Here is a 20,016-nt window from a genome sequence, read left to right as displayed (position 1 = left end):
GGGCACCATTTTTACATAGGTACCATGATTTAGACAGAAGCTTTAACATGATAATGATGTCCAATTTCCCTAGGTTAATCTATAAAAATTAAAATTGTCTAGGGGTACCTGGGTGGCTGAGTTGGTTGTCTGACTTCGACTCAGATCATAATCTCAGTTCTTGAGTTCGAGTCCCGCGTCGGGCGCTGTGCTGACACGTTGTTTCCTGGAGCCTGCTTCAAAATCTGTGTCTCCTTCTCTCTATCCCTCCCCCGCTCATGTTTTGTCTCTAATATAAATAAACATTAAAAAAAAATGGTTCAAAAAACCCACATACTAATGGGACTTGTTTTGTGAGACTTGAGTAGGTCAATTCTAAAGTTCAAATGGAAAAATAAGCAAGAATATTTAAAACATTTAAACATTACAGTTATTAAAACAGTATAGGGCTAGTATAAAAAGAGAAGGGTAGATCAATTGAAGAGAATAGAATTGGAGTCTAGAAACATATCCAAGCAGTATATAAATTCTATGATAAAAGTGTCATTTCAAATAGTAAGGAAAGAATGTATTATTTAATAAAGAGCTGCAGGATAAAATTAACTGGGGAAAAAATGGAGCCTTAAATTCCGGATTGATTGTGATTTAAGTGGGAAAATTGAAATAAAAGAAATACCCAACTTTAGTTTTAATATTCAAACTTAAATAGATACATTTTTCTCTTAAAAAAAGTACAAAGTATGCATAGTAGGTTACAATTTGTATTATTATATATGACATTTATATATATATGGACACATTTATGGATTTACATGGTACCTTTGGAGGGGTATACAGAATTTGGTATTGGTACTTGTCTCTTTGGAAGGGAACTAAAAGATGGGTGTCAGGGAAGGGGAGAGACTCACCTTCTACTGTTTGAACCAGGAAAATGTATTAGTTAATTATAGGAAGAAATTAAAATAGAAATGCCAGGAAACAAAACCAAGAAACCTATACAATATATTATTAGTAGGACCTAAATAAGATTAATTTGGTGATACAAATTCTGCTAGGAAAATATTCTATACGGGTCTGAAATGCATCTGAAAATCATACAAAGAGAACTAATTGAATTATTGCATCTTATAAGAAACATTAATTAAGAAGTTTTCTCAAAGGCAAATATATTCAGCTCCTTAGGAATTTTTACCCTCAAGTGCTGGTATAAGCTACCACCTTATTCTGAAGAAGACTGCCTGCCCTTCAATGTTCTTCTAGACACAGCGCAGTATTTTACGGCCTCAATCTGCACGTGCACCAAATTGCAACAAAAATAAAGAGCAACTCTGATTTAGAAAGTACCTCAAGGCAATACAAAAAAAGTGATTTTTAATTTTGGATACATATTAAAACATTTCAGTCAGTTCTTTCTGACAGCATAACACGACAAATACACAAGACCTCAAACATGCTTTAAAATGACATTCAGCAAAATATTGAAAATTTAATAAATAGCAATAATCACACACAAATACATATTTCATACTCAATCATTAAGCTATTAAAACAGACAGCTAAAGAATAAATAAACAAGAATAGACAATAAAAAAATATGCGGGGTTTGCAATTCATTCTACTTAAAAAAGGGGGGAGGATCTGAATGATTTCGTAATTTGCTTTCTGACGTGTAGCATGATCCTTCCCCGCAGTGAATAAAATATATCGAAAATCACTCTTACAATAATGCAGTCTTTAAATACAACAAATAAATATGAAACCAGCAAAGCAATTTCAAGTTGTAATAAAAACGCCCCCCCCAAAGCTATGGAAATATATAGTCATTGTGGTAGCAAATGACAGTATTGAAAGTGATAGTGCTTCTGCACTGAACTCATCTGTGACCTTGACATGACGTTAGTGCAAATCCCTAGGGTCCAATACAAGCATCACCCTGTACCAGGGAAGGATATTACCAGTTGGAACTTATCTTGTACAATTTTTGTACATTTTTTATAAAGTTCAAGATTTAATGCATAGTAGAATATCTTCATCTGCTTAATTCTGTCCCGAAATAGGGATGAAAAAAGAAATGACTTGGGATTTTACCATTTGGTTTGTACCATATTAGAGTATTAAAGTCAACATTAGAAAATCTATAAAAGAGTTTCACTTTTGCCATTAATTTTTCTAACTCTATCTAAATTTCACATCACAGAATGTTAAATGTAAGAGAAAAATTTGTAGACAAAGGTTTTTCCCTTTGAGAAAGCTCATATTATGATGAAATCCAATAATATTTAGACAGATGTCACCTAAATAAAAAGTCAGGTGAATATAAGGGGCTTTTTTTTTTTTTTTTTTGTACATTAACCACCTTGAAATGTGATATATTAAGTTACAAGATGTAATGGCAAAAAGCATAAAGGGTTCAATGAGAAGAAGGTATTATTTTGTACAAACAAATGTTTTAACATAGGATAGATAAACTGACAGTTGAATGAGTCAGCAGCCATACATCTACTGTGAACTACAGTACCAGGATAAAAACAATTAAAACGAATGGAAGAACATTATTGAACAGTATGAATACATAATGCAATTTTAGCTGCTAAAATAGTAAACTCTAAAGTTCATAGAGTTACAAGTTGTTTAATTTAACCATGCAGGCTAATATATAATAATAAGAAATCACCCTGCATCTTTTTTGCTTTTAAATTAAAACTAGTTTAATTGTGAAGTTTACAAAACAACGAACGGATGCTGCTCCGACTCGTACATGGCCTCGCTCGCTGTGATCCGTACCTAACAAAGTAACAAAGCCTCATCGTCACTTGTTTCATTTTTCAGTGTTGCTTCCAAGCAAGTGTCTGGGATCTGGGCAGTGTGGACGACGCCACAGCGCGCGCAGGGGCCGTCTCGATTACTTGGCCTCGCTCCAGGGTTCGCTGCGCTGCATGGTTGTCTAAACCCTTGTCCTTGCTCCGAGGCAAGATCGAGAAGAGGCCTGGAGCAGTCATTCACATCCAAGTCTGAAGCTCCATCGGACACCGGAATTAGCATTTCAACATCATCATCTTCTTCTCTTCCGTTTGCCCCATGATCAAGCTGTCTCAAAGGACTCTGGTTCTGATTTACGGAGCTTGATCGCCCTAATGTAAAACGTACCCAACGCAGCCCCTGAGTCATACGACTTAGTGCACTTGTGAGCTGGTGCCTCGCAGGACTCACACCTGGGGGTTCTACACTTGTCACATCCCTTCCACTATCTGTGTGACCACCTCGGGTACTCTGAGTTGAGGAACTTCCACTTGCTCCCACTGTTGCTTCTACTGCTGTCGTGGGAGGGACTTTTTGGGGCAAAGGAGCTGCAACCCCACCAGATGCTCCTGCCGTATCTCTTCTCTCATTTTCTGTGTCTGTGTCGTCGGACTCCACAGAAAACAAACTTCTGTGAGCATGACTTCTTTCAGGTTCTCTGCTGGTACTCTGACTAGGGACAACCTCATCTCCATCTGCTGAGACCAAAGCCAACGACCCTGAATGACGTGATCTTGCAAAATTAAAAATACGATTCCAAATATTGCTGGATCTGCCTGCCATTGGAAGCCTGATCGAAGTGAATCCAAGCTGAGATCGTACTGCCAGCCTCAGGTTTTCCAAAACAGAAGCCTACAGAAAATAAGAGGAGATCTTAAGATCGCTAACAATGAAGTATTAACACAGAAAACATGCTTCTAACAAGAACATGTTGTGGGTAAAGACACTATTACTCATTGTTAGAGTCTATGAAGGATGAATTCAATTCTCTCATCTGTAAAGGTTCACCTACCACAGAATCTAATCTATAACTCGTACCATTGCTCACTTAAGATTTTCCTGACACTGCATTTTATACATACAACTTTAGAGTGATGTTTCATATCAATTACAACAACTGTTTTATTTCAAAACTGGACGCTGTAATCCAATTCTAAAAGTGTGCCAAAGGGACAAAATTATTTGACACTGCTTTAGCTAGGAATGTAAACTAGGCTCTTTATCTGGTCTATGCCTTTCTTGTTTTTAAACACAGAACAAGTCAGACTTGATTTACAAGGTTGAAACTTTCCCAAACATGGTAAAGTTATATATATATATATATATATATATATTTCACAGCTGGTTCTCAAGGATTTGTTGAATGAATGGGTAGTGAAGATTGATTTATACTGTCATAAATAAGAGAATTAATTAATTTATAATACAGCACAGGAAACAAAGTTTAAGATTAATTTTTTTATAGCACTACAACACAACGGTATTTGAGACATTTGGACTCTTCTCAATCTTTAAAGATTAGGTTTTATTTTCTACAGCATAGCGTTAAGCATAAATTTTCACACCCTTATTCTTTGAAAATTTACTCATTTTCCTAGATGAATACATTAATGGGTTATTTTAAAAACATACAACATTTATATAAAACAGTCTTTAAGCTCCATCTAGTGGTTATAAAAAGGAGTATTCAAACTTGGAACAAACCCAGCTTTCATTTGTGGCATTTGGTATTTAAAATACAGTATTTCCAGGAAAAAATGGTGAGTTGACATATTCCCTTTCCAATGATGCTATAATTTCACCCTGCCAAAGCGAATGGCTCTCCCTTTCCCTTCACAGAAGAAAAGAGTTTCCCTTGATAGCATGTGTTCTCCACCTCTCTTCAAGATGGGTATTAAACTTACTTGTAAGTCCCACATAGGCCTTTTGAACATAATCTCAGGAATATAATTCACAGAAAGCAAAGGAACTACGATCATAGGAATATTTAATAATCTGGCACGGACTGTCAATAAGAAATCTGAAGATCAGCATACACAGATTTGCTATACAAATGAGTCAGATTTTTCACCAATTAAGAAGTATCTAATTTTATATTAAAAAACAAACAAACAAACAAAAAACCGGTTCACATCCCTAAGGAATTTCTCCATAGATGTGGTCCTCCCCATTTAGCATTTGAGTTCTAAGGCTTTCATGTGAGTACTATGTTATACCCAGCAGTGAACAGAAGGCTCTTCAGATAAGCTTCCCTTTTATTCAGCTATTACCCATCGAGATCAACAATGCTCACTTTCACATTAGAGTCCGTCATAGTGAAGTTCTCTACTTAGAGTTAAAAGTCTGTTTAATTAAAATTAATTTTACATTAGATTCCTAATGTTTTAGGGATAATTTTACATACTTCTTCAGTTTATGAAAGAAGAAAGCATTCTTCAGAAAGCATTTCTATTTTTGAATGGGATGGGAATTTAGAATATTCTTTTTCTTTTTAAAGAAAATAATAATTGATAATTAATAACAAATTGATAATGTGTTACCAAAAGTTTGAAATTTGAAAGTTTAATCTCATAAATGGAACAAAATCTAGCTTACTATTCATAAACATTTTATTTTAAAACTTTGTTGAGTATAATTCCCTCATAAGGCTAAACTATAAACCTAAAGAACGGTGTAGTATGTAGTAAAGAATTAAATGTTATTCAGAGTGAGGTCTGACCTTTGCCATCTGCTTCTGGGATGTGACCTCTGAGCCCTTACAGCATCATCTCTGACAGGAGTGTCCTAGCCTGGGGCCTGGGGCCCGGGGCCAGCCAGATACAGATAACGCTGTGTCTAAGGTGGAGGCTCTAAGCCACACCAGCAGTGTGATGTAGGGTGGGCACTGGACTCGGCAGGATCAGTCAGTGCGCAGGGGCTAGAGACTGAGATCAGCCACACGCGCAGTTAATCATACCTGCAAGGTGGAGCCACAGTAAAAACTCTGGAGGCTGCGTCTCGGGCGAGCTCCCTAGTTGGCAATATTCTGTGCACACTGTCATACACCCGTGTTGAGAGTGTAACACTGTCTTGACTTTGTGTGGAGACGACAGCTGGAAGATCTGGGTTTGGCACCCTCCTGAACCCTGTTCCAGGTGTCTTATTCTTTGGCTGAATTAATTTAGGTCTTGTCCCTGTAATTAACCATAACCCTGAGTATAAGAGCTTTCAGTGACCTCTGAGTCCATCTAGTGAACAGTCAAAACTGAAAATCATTTTGGGAACGTCAGAACTTATAATTTCTGTAAAGATGAGACCTGTTTGGTGTGGACTGTGCTTTCTTTAACTCCACAGTTAGCTGAACTCCTGGAGGCAGCTTCAGGGCATAGGGGTGGTAGGTGACAGATGGCAGATGATAGACTAGGTGGGTGGAGTTGACCATTGTTTGAGCTCCTACCTACAAAGAAACTTGCCACCTGGCAGGGCTGAGAATATATAGCTTTCTCTTATTTTGCACACAAAATTCTGACCAGTGGAACTTTTGAATTATTTACTTAGCAAGTTACATCTAGAGAAATGTTCTTAAAGCTATAAATTCTCACCAATATTTCTTAAAAGACTCAAATAAAGGTGACAGACTGTAGTCAGAAATCATATCTACCAGAAAGAAAACGGTTTTCCATCTTGCACAGAATTAAATCACTGGGAAAATAATGTTTATCAATTTTTATAAATATTTCTGAATGAATTTACATTTTTTTTTTAATTTTTTTTTTAACGTTTATTTATTTTTCAGACAGAGAGAGACACAGCATGAACGGGGGAGGGGCAGAGAGGGAGACACAGAATCGGAAGCAGGCTCCAGGCTCTGAGCCATCAGCCCAGAGCCCGAGGCAGGGCTCGAACTCACGGACTGCGAGATCATGACCTGAGCCGAAGTCGGACGCTCAACCGACTGAGCCACCCAGGCGCCCCGAATTTACATTTTAAATGTATACACCCTTATGTCTTTATGAACCCTGGTATACTTTAGGCATTGAAAAAGAAATTTTTAAAAAAATGCTAATAGGACTTTATTTAATTTTAATTTTTTATATTTTTATTAAATTTATTTAGTTCTGAGAGAGAGAGAGTGAGAGTGAGCAAGGGGCAGAAAGAGAGGAAGAGAGAGGGAGAGAGACATAATCCCATGCAGGCTCCTCACTGTCACTGCAGAGCCTGAAGAGGGGCTCAAGCTGACCAGATCTGGGGCTCAAACTCACGAACCATGAGTTCATGACCTGATGCTTCACTAACTGAGCCACCAAGGAGCCCCAAAATAGTGTTAATAGAACTTTAAAGAATTCGGAAACATTAATAAAATAATGAGTTACCATTTAAAGAAAATGATATGAATTCTTAAACACTGTACAATCCGGCTGTCAAGTTTTCCCTCAAGTCAGGTGGAAATATTAACTTCATTGCAATTACTTTTATTGTTAACTAGTTAATCTAATTATTGATATATTACTAGTTACTGTTTTTAAAAAAACCGGTATGAATTCTTAAACACCGTAAAATCTGGCTGTGAACAAAAGTTTTCCCTCTAGTCAGGTAGAAATGTTAACTTCATTGCAATTTACTTTTACTTATTAACTCATTAATCTAGCAGATTACTAATGTATTAATTTTAACGTTCATTCTTAAATCTTCTAGATGTTTAGTTCAAACAGAAAATAACTTACTAAACTTTACTTCTGAATTTTAATGCACCAAATTATCATAAATAGTAAAATGCTCAAGAATCACATAACAAAATCAGAAGAATGAAACCATTTGGTATTTTGTAGCATTTGTTAAAATACAATGAAACATAATTTCAAATCCTCCATATATTTAATAATCCTTGACTACAAGAATTATGACAAAGGTCCTTTACCATATATACAAATATAGAATTCATTTTAGGAAACAGAAATCATAAATTGCAACATACCTGATTAGGTGAACAAACAGGAAAATCTTCAACTGGTGGAATTAAACCCTGAGCAATCAACTGTCCATAAGAGGGAGGGGCTTCTCTTCTTAGCAGTTCTGCTTCCACTCTTGACAGCTGTGTTTCAAATGACCTGTTAGAGAAAACAGGGGAACAGAAAAGGTTAAAAAGGCAAGCTAAAATAATTTTTTAAATCAACAATGAAAAAGAGCTGAACCTTAATATATTTGACCGTTTTTAAAGCTTAGCCAACTAACATTTATTGGATATCTATAGCATTCTGACACTGAGAATACAAAGGCAAAAAGCCATGGGGCTTTCACTAGGAGCCTGGATCACTAAGTTTGAGTGAATTAGAAATTCCCGTAAAAGGTAAATATATTAGATCTTTAAAGCCCTAAGAACATAAGAGGTTTGAGACTTTAGGTGAAAGTAATCATCAAGTTCAACACATTTAGTTTTTAGATGAGGAAAAGAGTGAATGAGCCACCAGTACACTTTCTGGAATAGCTTGTTCTTATAAGACCTCAGACTCTTCACTGAGCTCTTATGCTGCAGTGTAGTCAAAAGCTTTCTGGCCAAAGAGGCAGCATGATTATTTTGATACTGTGCATCTGCGTGTATCTATTAGCTTACCTGTTGGGTATATGAAGTCTTTTGTTGAATCTATTATTTGTAATTCTCCTGGAACTGAGGGTCACTGTCTCTACAATGGTGTCCTAAGGGACCTCTCTCTGCCATTAGCTTCTCCCAAGTCCAATCTATCCCACACCAAGTGGAAGAAAACCCTCTCTGAAGGTCACCTTTTAATACTTAACCATTTCTTAATTAACTGAGAACTCTTGACACACGGCTGTCATGGACCTGAGACACTAGCCCCATGTTCCAAGTTTTAACTTTTAGCCCTTGATATGTATCTTAGGCTCCAGATGAAATGAAGTATGTGATACTTCTCCAAGCAATGCTAGGCATTCCTACTTTTATGCATTTTCCCAGGCTATTTTTTTCAACTACAATATCTTTTCCCTGTCTACATTCTACTTGTAGATTTCAAATGGCACTTGTTCAATAAAAGCCTTTCCATTCCCCCCCATCAGATTAGGTTAACTTTTGACTTTTCTTCTATACTTTGTTTTACAGCTTTTCTACCATTTATATTTTTGCCATCTTATTCCACTCACCAATGCCTTCCTCCTAACTGTACAGTGCCTGTGAAATTATGCCTTATTCATTTTTCTACTCATCCGTATTGTGCTTTGAACCTAGTAGGTTCTCAAATATTTAGAATTGAATTCTTACTTACAAAAATACAGGTTAAAACACTACAACTGAATATTGCAGCTTGCAAAATTCCTACAAAATAATCTGAAAACAAAAACTAGTAAATACCAGTTCTTAAGTATTTATTAGTTTTTAAAATATATTTTTAAATGTTTATTTTTGAAGGAGAGAGAAACAGTGTGAGTGGGGGAGGGGCAGAGAGAGGGAGATACAGAATCCAAAGCAGGCTCCAGGTTCTGAGCTGTCAGCAGAGAGCCTGATGTGGGGCTCTAACTCACAAACTGCGGGATCATGACCTGAGCCAAAGTCGGATGCTTAACTGACCGAGCCACCCAGGTGCCCCATCTAAGTATTAGTTTTTATGTGTTTAGCCTCTTGAGTCTTAGCCTTTTCACACTGATTTATAAACCATAAAAGATATTTATCTATTTCCCAAAATAGTATGAGACCAAAGTATACTGCTGATCACACTTAAAGTACTGTTGCAAATACTGGGGCCATGTTTATTGCAGAAGCCATAACCACTACAATTTTGTCTTGATACTGACCTTCGTTCAAACATTCTCAGAGAATAAAGCTTACAGGTACATCCCAATGCAATGACCAGTAACAAGCCACAGATAAGGCTGCCTATGACGGCTGCAGTTATGACTCTGGTAGGCACAATTACGGGGCAATTCTCCTCATCGCTGCCGTCGCCGCAGTCATCCTGGGAATCACACACCCAGCTTTCAAACACACAACGATTGTTTTTACAATGAAAATTTCCTGGCTGGCAAAAAAAGCAGTTTTTTTCATCGGAGCCATTTGGGCAATGATTCTGGTAGTTGCAGCGATCAGAACGAGGATAACAGACACCATTTCGGGAACAGGGAAATTCTTCCTTTTGGCACATGGTGCAATTTATTTCATCCCTTCCATTTGGGCAATGCCAATACCCATCACAACGCTGCTGTTCTGTGTAACACCCCCAGTTACCCCCACAGGGTATTTCCCACGGCAAACAGAAGCCATCTACTTGGTAAGTTGCATTAAATCCCCTTGCAGCGTTCACTTTATCAGCACAAAAATGTACCCTGATCTGTCCAGAAGAAGAAACAACTGTGAGAGGTGAGTGAGAATCAAAAGCAGTTAACACACGCAAAAGTTTGTGTGGATTCTCCTCTAATCCATCGTATATTTTGACGTAATCGCCATAACCAGTACCATCAAGTTTAAAGTCAGTGAAGCGTAAAATGACTTTACGATGATCACCAGTGTCTATTAACCAGGTGCAATTGCTTCCAGGAGGATAAAAGTCTGGATAGTTGGGAGAATTGAAAGTACCGTAAAAATATTTTAGCCACTGTCCACAAGTTGGCACATCACAGTCTATCTCATCTCCTAGGTCAAGGCAGTCAATGTTGCCATCACATTTTAAAGACTCAGGGAGGCAAGTGTAAACCTTGGTAAACCGAGACAGACACTGGAACTGGTTGTAGGCACAGGGCTGAAAAGAAGCAGCCGTTGGGGGACCAGCTTCTTTGGCACAGATCTCTTCATCGGAACTATCTCCACATTCGTCCATGTTATTACATTTCCAGGCTTCTGGTATACACTTCCCGTTGCCACAGCGGAACTGATCGCAAGCACAGCTTGGTTCTTCAGACTTCCCTGGGAGGATGTGGGGAGGACGGAGATGGAAGAAGGGAGAAAAAAACATACTCTTTGAAAAGATATATAACAGTAAGTGACACTTTTATAATAAATATTAACTAAGCCCAAGTGATAGGGTTTAAAAAAATCTTATTTTACAAAATAGATCAGTTCTAGTGGCAAACTAATATTGGCTCACTAATTACTCAACAGTTCAATTCATTAAACACTTATTGTTTGTTCCATGAAGACCTTAGTATTTTGATCTAAAGCGAAGAGAACACAAACTGAGGGGTTGCTGGAGGGGAGGTGGGTGGGGAATGGGCATTAAGGAGGGCACCTGTTGTGATAAGCACTGGGTGTTATATGTAAGTGATGAATCACTGAATTCTACACCTGAAACTAAAATTATACTGGGTGTTAACCAACTGGAATTTAAATAAAATCTTGGGGGAACAAAGAACAATTCTGCTTTTGTAGAGAACTCTCTTACTGCAGAACATTTACTGATATGATACAAGACACTTGAGCCAATAGACTGCACTGCCTAAAATTTGAAAATAATTTATTGCATAAACATCATTAGAATATTTTCAAATGAAGAAAAATTTACCCACAATAATCACCTTTCAAATCAATTTTTTTCCTATTTTTCATATCCTTTTCTAGTTCTTGTTTATGTCTATATCTATATACATACACACAATATTTTGCTGTATGTGTCCTACAGTATATTTTGTAATCCTATTCTTTAGAACCAAATTTCTGCTAAGATTATTGTAAGATTAACTTTATACACGGTTCATAATGATTCATGTGACCATAACACAACACTGCCACTTTATATTTCTATTGTTTTACACAACTGCATGAATTTGAGTTATGTTATAAATTCATTCATCAAATTAGCAGGGGCAAGGAGAGAGGAAAAAACCTGAAATACCTACAGAATTCCAATTATTGTAGTGTACAATGCTAAATATACACCAATAGTGAGGCATGGAAAGAAAATCAAACATTAGCTCCTGACAGTTCCCCAAACTGACAGTGTTTGGGATAATACATCTCCATTAACTTCTTATTTATTGGTAAGCAGGTGACAGAAAATGTGCTTCGAAAGCTAAATAAGTATTACAAAGACTGTGTTTTTAAGAAAAAAAAGCTAAAGGACAAGTACAAATTTTAGAAGATACAAAATGATTTTCAGCAAAAAAGTAGATATAATTTAAAGAGGTGAAAGAAGATTTGATACTACAAACTAGGAAGGTGGAACAGAGCGGTCTTTTTTGCGAAGCTGTGAAGACCATGGTAATTCAGACACACAAAAACATATTCTGAAGTAACTTTCAGGATGTCAGTAAACACTTGAGGGAAAAAAAGACTTACTTAAATTTTTTTAGTGTTTATTTTTGAGAGAAAGAGAGAGAGAGAGAGAGAGAGAGAGAGCGAGCACTGGAGAGGGGCAGAGAGAGAGGGAGACACAGAATCTGACGCAGGCTCCAGGCTCTGTGCTGACAGCACAGAATTCAATGCGGGGCTCTGACTAATGAACTGTGAGATTATGACCTGAGCTGAAGTCGGATGCTTAACCAACTGAGCCACCCAGACACCCCAAAAAGACTTAATTTTAAAATTAAGTATTTAATTAAAGTAATTAATTAAAGTAATTGATGTATTTAAAATTTGAAAACAAAATTGACCTTAGTTTATAAAATTAATCAGTTCATTAGAATATACAAAACACCTGTATGAGGCCGTGCTGTGCTTTAGGGCACCTGAACCTTCTTCAATCTCAACCCCCTTTTTTTTTTTAAATGTTTATTTTTGAGAGAGAGACAGAGAGACAGATACAGAGTGTGAGCAGGGGAGGGGCAGAGAGAGAGGGAGACACAGAATCTGAAGGAGGCTCCAGGCCTGAGCTGTCAGTATAGAGCCCGACATGGGGCCCGAACTCATAAACCGCAAGATCATGACTTGAGCCGAAGTCGGATGCTTAACCGACTGAGGTACCCAGGCGCCCCTTCAATCTCAAGCTTCTTAAGGTCTAGTCACAATTAGATATTGTTTAGAAGACTAGCCCCAAAGTGACTTCATACTTAACACTACAGAATTCTGTTCATTATCTTTCTTTTTTTTTTTTTTTAAAAACACACCTGAAAAATATGCCAGTCTGAAACCCTTTCTAGAAATACTGTCATCGGAATGGAACCTGATCCAGACGTGGTCTTGTGAAGAAATATATGGTGGTGGAACTGTCGAACCACAGGCTCTGTAACTTTCGATATTCTTGTATGTTTCTATTGTCAACCAGTCCAAACTGCATCTTCTGGACCCTTGAATATCAAAATCCTGAAAGCTACAAGTAAAAAGTCAGAAAAGGCTATTAACAAGGGTAATTTGGGGGAAAAATTTCACTTAATAATACTTAATAACTGAGGACTTTATTATAAGCCTTCGTTCAATATTCATTGATTCTCCTGGGTTTTCCAGGCATACAGCCATATCATCAGCAAATAATAATACTGTTTCTATGTTCCTAATGTTTGTATCTCTTTCTCAGATTCCTGAACAATACTTCTTCATAAAAAATACCAGATTCCAAAATAATGCTAAAAAAACGTAGGTAATAGTTGGCACCTTGTTCCTTTTTCTTCTTTGTGTGTGTTTAGGAAGGACCACTTCTAATTCAGAATATCCTAAATTATTCTGTATTTGAACCAGAAACACCACACCTAATCTGATAAGCTAAAGTGAAAAAGAGAAAGTCAGCCTCCTCTTAGATTAGACTGGTTCGTCTGCTTGCTTAGTGAGAAGCTTATAGCTTACACTTTCAGGAGATCAAATAACATAAATCTGAGCAAAGTAAAAAAGTTAAAAGTGAACAAACAAAAAATCTTTATCAGTGAAAAACCCCTAAGTTTGGAAAGACTTCTTTTTTTTTTTTTAACATAAGTTACATTATAGTCAAACATTGTCTTGTAGTTCACAAAATATGGGCATGCATTAAAAGGTATCAAAAAGTACACACAAAATTAGCTACTGCTATGAAAAAAGAGAAACTAAAATATTATTTTCCAATAACATGTCTCCACCAAAAAGGGAGTATCTGACTTTACCTCCTTGCCTCTGCCTTAATCCAAGTGATAAAGAAGTTAATTATCCAAGGATTATTACATGAGGATATTTCCTCTTTAAGTATTCTGAGTAACTACAACAAAGGCTGACAGATAATTTGATTGTTTCTAATTTCTCATTATTATGAACAATGCTTTAAAGAACCCTTATACATGTATCTCTACACGAGCAAATATTTCTCTAGGGCAAATTTTTCTAGAGGTAGAATTGCTAGGTCAAAACACAAAATTCCACTTTAAATTTGATAGACACTGACAGAAATATTTATACCAACTCACTCCCACTGAATGTATGTGAAAGTACCTTATATTAATGATAAAATATTTATCATTGTTCCATTTTACATTTCCTTATTTACCGAGATGGAAACACTTTTTCCAGTTTACTATTTCTTTTCCTATGAATCGCCTTGCTATATCATCCTTTACCCATCAGAAGTTTTTCTTATTCATTTAAAAATTCTTTACGTTGAACAAACACGTCCCTATTTGGGGGCATGTCTGTAACACAAGACGTATGTACTGATATCCACACGTGCATTCTCTCAATAAATAGCTGGTGAGGTAACTCCTGTTAACTTCAGTCATTAGTTGGCATGAACTGACATCTCTCATTGTGGTTTTATGTGCACTTCTCTGAAGACTAATGATGTTGAACATCTTTTCATGTGCTTATTGGCCGTTCTTACATCTTCTGTGAAGTGTCTGTTCAAGTCTTTTGCCCATTTAAAAAAATTGGGTTGTCTTCTTGAGTTATAAAAATTAATTTTATATTCTGGATTCAAGTTCTTTGTTAGATATGTGTATTGATAATTTTCTTCTAGTCTATATAAATTGCCTTTTCATTGTATCTTTTAATGATCAGAGGGTGTTTTTTTTTTTAAATTTTTAAAGTTGTTTTGAGTTTGAGCGAGAGAGAGAGAGAGAGAGAGAGAGAGCGAGCATGAGCAGGGAGAGGGGCAGAGGGAGAGAAAGAGGGGAGAGAGAAAGAGAGAGACACTGTTAAGCAAGGCTCCATGCTCAGTGCGGAGCCCCACAGGGGGCTCAATCCCATGATTCTGGGATCATGACCTGAGCCAAAATCAAGAGTTGGACTCTCAACCAACTGAGCTACCCAAGCTCCCTGAGCAGAGATTTTTAGTTTTGATGAAGCCTATTTTTCCTTTTATGTTCAGTGTTTTTAGTGTCCTCTCTAAAATATCTTTGCCTACCCCAAGATATTCAACAATGTTTTCTCCTAATGTTTTATATGAGTTTTAGTTTTTACATTCACATCTAGGATTTATCTTGAATTAATTTTTGTGTGTTCTCAGAGGCAGGTCAAGATTCTTACACTTATTTTCTTCTATCATGCATGGAACATCCTGGTCTGGTCATCCTGCACTTGTGGAGGGAGGCTTGGCTCAGCTTTGCCCTTATTTAGTCTTAGGTGAACTCTTTATTTTAGGACATTGTCTTTACCTATGACATTTCTGTGGTTTCAATGAAATCCCAAGGTATTTAACAAGCTCGTCCAACTCAGCAAGTTTCAGACTCCAAACTCTGTCTCAGCTACACCACACAGGCACTGAAATCCTTGCGTAGCTTTCTACAAGGCTCCTGGGAGTCTCTTAAGCATGCACAGTTCAGAAAACAGCAAGGAATTTGAGAAGAATTTATATGTAGATGTAAGACTTCCTACATTGGAGCTCTCTCCTTTTTGGATTTGCCTTTTCAATTTCCAGCCACTCTGACAGCCTCAACTCCACCCTGTGATACAACCACAAGCTGACAAGACTGTGGCAGTCTGCTTGAGTTGTAGTTACTACATTCTGCACGGATTAGGGAACAGACAGGAAGCAAACATATCTCACCAGTGTGGATCCCTTCTTTTAAGAGTTTAATCCCCTCCAGTTTCCTCCAGCTTCTGATTACTCTCCAGTGCCTTTGAGTAGTTTTTAAAAAACTTTTATCCAAAGTCGATAACTGTTTATGGGAGGGCTAGTCAGATTCAAGCTAAGGAATCCGTTAGTATGTTTTTATCCATTAAAATGTTTAAGATTGAGGAAAGCTGGATCCTTGTCCAGAACAAAAGAAATATCTATTCATGCATACGCTATTGGATTAATTTTGCTAATATTTCATTTAGAATTTAAAAGATCCATTTAAAAGCAAAATTAGTTTTTCGGTTTTCTTTTTTTTAATGCTTCACAGTAGTTTATATAACGAAGACTGTTCACATACCTGGGCCATCTATTTCAAGTATAGATCTAGAGTTGAAAATTTTAATTTCTTCGTTTTTTGGTTTAATCAGCTTTTTCTAAACTGGTATTGAGTCACTTTGATCATTTAAATTTTTGTAGAAATTACCATTTTATCTTGACAGTAAAATTTATTGGTACAAAGCTGTAAATCGTACTTTATTACATTAAACAAATTTCATGTTTGTGGTCTTTATATTTGCTTAGATTTTCTGTGGAGATAGCACAGTACTGGAAAAAAAAGGAGAGACTCATCTCTTCCTTCCCATTTTTTGTATTACTAATTCTATTTATCATCTTGTTGCATTTTCTGAGGGTTCTGGTACAAGCAGTGAAAACATGCGTCATCATTCTGGCCCTTGGCACTAAAATTAACTTCAATATTAAGTTTGATTTAAAATTTTTTTAACAGATAACCTTTCATCAGATTAAGGATTTCCTTATCTATTCATTTAGTAACACCTGCCTGTAAAATTACTCAGGTTTAGAATCTTATTCTGAACATTGATCCGATTTCTTTAGCGAATATTGATTTAATTAGCTTTCTAATTCTTGTTGAACCAATTTTGGTAATATACATTTTCCAGAAAATGGTCCGATTCATCTAACTGTATAATAATGTTACCACAAACTACTTGTAATATTCCCGTATGACTTTTAAAATCTCAAGAAATTAAAAAAAAAAAAAAAAAAAAAAAAGGGGGCGCCTGGGTGGCTCGGTCGGTTAAGCGTCCGACTTCAGCTCAGGTCATGATCTCGTGGTCCGTGAGTTCGAGCCCCGCGTCGGGCTCTGTGCTGACTGCTCAGAGCCTGGAGCCTGTTTCGGATTCTGTGTCTCCCTCTCTCTCTGACCCTCCCCCATTCATGCTCTGTCTCTCTCTGTCTCAAAAATAAATAAACGTTAAAAAAAAATTTTTTTTTAAATCTCTATTATTGTATTTGTAGTTATAGACACTTTTGCTCACTTTTATTAGTACCTTTTCCTTTTCTTCTTCAGTCTTGCTTTCAGATTTGTCTATTTTCCCCAAGTTTTCAGAGAGCCTGTTTTTTGTTTTATTGAATCTTATTGTTAATTCATTCTATTTTTTTCTGATCGTATTATTTTTTCTACTTAAGATTTCACCTGGAATTTTCCTTCTAAACTCCTGAGTAAATGGGGAGCTCATTTATTTCATATCCTACTTATTTCAATGCATTAAAGGCTGTAAATTTTTCACTAGGTACTCTACCAATGTGTTCCAACAGTTTTAATATATAATACTTTTATTATGGTTATTTTCAAAATATTTTATGAGTACAGTACCACTGTGATTTCCAGCATTAATGCAGGAGTTATTTAGGAATATGTTTCCAAACATATGGGCTTTTTATTGTGGTTTCTAATTTAATTGCATTGTGGTCAGAGAACACATTCTGAATGATGTAAAGTCTTAAAAAATGGAATTCAGAGTTCCTTTGTGGTTTAATACATTATCAATTTCTTATAAATGTTCCATATGTCTTTGAAAAGAATATATATATTCTCTATTCATTGAAATAAGTAGAATCACTATACACATATATAATACATGTTCCTACTGGATTAAGCTTGTTAATTTTGTTTATCAAATCTTCTATCTTTACTAATTTTTTTTGTTTAATCTATTAAATTCTAATTAAAGGTATGTTTATAAACTTCCACTAACTGGCTTAGTCAAACTTGCTTGATAATTCCCCATATTTTGCTACTTTGACTGTATTTTAGACTGTGTTAGGAGGTATACAAAGTTTACCAAGATTATATCTTCCTAGTGGCTTATTCCATTTGTTACTAATATTTTGTGTTTTAAGCTCAATTATATCTAATGTTAATCTTCCTACACTAGCTTTCTTTCTCAGTATTTCTGAAGTTTATCTTTTTTTATCCCCACCCCCCTTTTTAAACTTTCTGTGTTAGTTTTGTTTTAGTATGTTCTTAGAAGCCCTTTATAGGGGGATTATACCAATCAACAAACCAATAAACCCGATCAGATGGTCTATCTTTTAAAGGTTAAATGAGCTTTTTCCTGAATGGCCTTTCTATTAGAGTTCTAATTTTCCTCCTTCTTTTGTATTCGTAGGTTTTGGGTTTTTTTTTTTTTTTAAGTTTCTTTTACTTTTACTCAAGACTGCTTTCTATCGTTTCAGGAGTTATCTTTTGATGTTGTAATTCAAATACTAAAACATACTTTTGTTCTAATAAAGTCCAAGTAAGAGTATTCAGTGTTTCTATTCTCCTCTCAAAATGTCAAATTTGGTGGAAAAATTTGCAACCTTATTTTCACTAATCTCTAACTGAAATTTGAAATTTCACTTATGAATATAAACAAACCATTATAGTATTTATAGTACCTGTCACTCTGTTACCAACAGAAATCACAGATATTTACACATTACATTTCAGTTTTAATAGATACCTAGAATCACTATTTACACTCAAAATCACCTTGGAATTACAGTAGTTGTTAGAACCATCACTTACTAATATGTTAATAAATAAGCATGTATTACTATATTACATATTTGTAAAAAATATCAGATAGCTTTGTTCAATATAATTGGTTCCCTTTGTAATGGTGTGTATTATGATTTATGAGTTTAAAACATTCTGGGAAAGGATCTATAGATTTCATTAACTACCAAAGTGTTCACAGCATAAAAAATGTAAGGAAAAAAAAAACCCTGATGCACTTGTTGTGATGAGCACTGGGTGAAACTAATGTAACATCGTATGTTAACTATGTTGGAATTAAAATAAAATAAACAAAAAAAAAACCACCCTGATATAGTAAGTTTATCACGTCTGGAGTAAATTTGTGTTTGCATTTTGTGGCTGTTTCTGTCAGTATTAACATTTTCCATACATTTTGGAAATAAGGCTTATTCTTTAGACGCTTTTCTGGCTTACTCTCTCTCCTTTTAATCCATTCTCTCTCTATATTCTTCCACAGCCTGTGTTTTATAGTTACTTCCAACTGGGTCTGCATTCCAGAACAGTCTTAACATGGTGGTTCACAGCATTATAGGTCCTGTCACGGAGTCATTAGGTGGCCTGGTTAAATTCCTATTTGTTAGGGTATGTCTTCCCACTTCTTTAAGTTCTCAGCCCCATACAAACTCAGGCAGTGGTTAGTAGAAGTTCTTTTCAGCCTTCTTTCTTGAGCACAATAGCCTGACTCCAGTCCCTGGCTTCAAGCAAGCAATTAGAATCTAATCCTCTATCTTTTCTTGATAAGATGGCCTTTGTTGATTTTGGTAGGTTTCAAGGGAGAGGAGTAAGGTAAAAATGCCTTTACGTTACCATCTTTAACCAGTTTAAAAAAATTTTTTTTGAAGTCTGTTTATTTTTGATAGAGAATCAGAACGTGAATGGGGGAGGACAGAGAGAGAGGGAGACAAAGAATCTGAAGCCTGCTCGAAGGTCTGAACTGCTAGCACAGAGCCTGATGTGGGGCTTGAACTCACAAACTGTGCAATCACGACCTGAGCTGAAGTCAGACGCTTAACCAACTGAGTCACCCAGGCGCCCCTAACCAGTTTTTACAAAGACAGCTCTAAATATTGCTTATAGTCTATAATTTTAGTTTCCCTCCTTTATCTAGATTTTAATTTTAGTTTATTTTAAACTCAGGAATGAATGTTTTCTTTTTATCAAATGCTTTAAAACATCTGTCTATTCTAGATAATCATATACTTTTTCTTTGACTTGTTAATATGGTAAATTAATTTAAAATTTTCTAATAGTGACTGACTTGTATGTCTAAATGAGCCGCATTTGATTATGGTATAAATTTCTTTTGAACAATTTAGGATTACACCAATATTCACAAGTGAAACTTGGTTGTCTTTGTATGTATGTGACCCTTCTCAAGTTTGGTGTTACCATGACAATGATTTCAGTAAGAACTAGGACAATTACTAAAATCACTTTCCGATCTCATTAGGCTGGGTAAATCCAAATTCACTAGCTTTGTCT

At 36.0% G+C, this 20,016-nt stretch overlaps 1 protein-coding gene across 2 annotated transcripts in view; it reads right to left on the bottom strand.

The window, feature by feature from the left end:
• Positions 1-1,335: 1,335 nt before the first annotated feature.
• LRP12 (LDL receptor related protein 12) overlaps positions 1,336-20,016 on the bottom strand; it is a 74,929-nt gene continuing 56,248 nt past the window's right edge. For both annotated transcript variants that reach the window (XM_049633014.1, XM_049633015.1), the window contains 4 exons: positions 12,802-13,004; positions 9,562-10,666; positions 7,733-7,865; positions 1,336-3,630 (listed from right to left, as the gene is read on the bottom strand). In XM_049633014.1, the coding sequence (XP_049488971.1) occupies positions 2,764-3,630; positions 7,733-7,865; positions 9,562-10,666; positions 12,802-13,004 (2,308 nt within the window). In that variant the 3' untranslated portion in view covers positions 1,336-2,763. The remainder of the gene's footprint in view (positions 3,631-7,732; positions 7,866-9,561; positions 10,667-12,801; positions 13,005-20,016) is intronic.

The sequence above is a fragment of the Panthera uncia genome, chromosome F2 (assembly GCF_023721935.1).
Source record: "Panthera uncia isolate 11264 chromosome F2, Puncia_PCG_1.0, whole genome shotgun sequence".
Lineage (NCBI taxonomy): Eukaryota > Metazoa > Chordata > Mammalia > Carnivora > Felidae > Panthera > Panthera uncia.
Note: the sequence above shows the minus strand (reverse complement) of the source record. Positions and strands in the feature narration are given on the sequence as shown.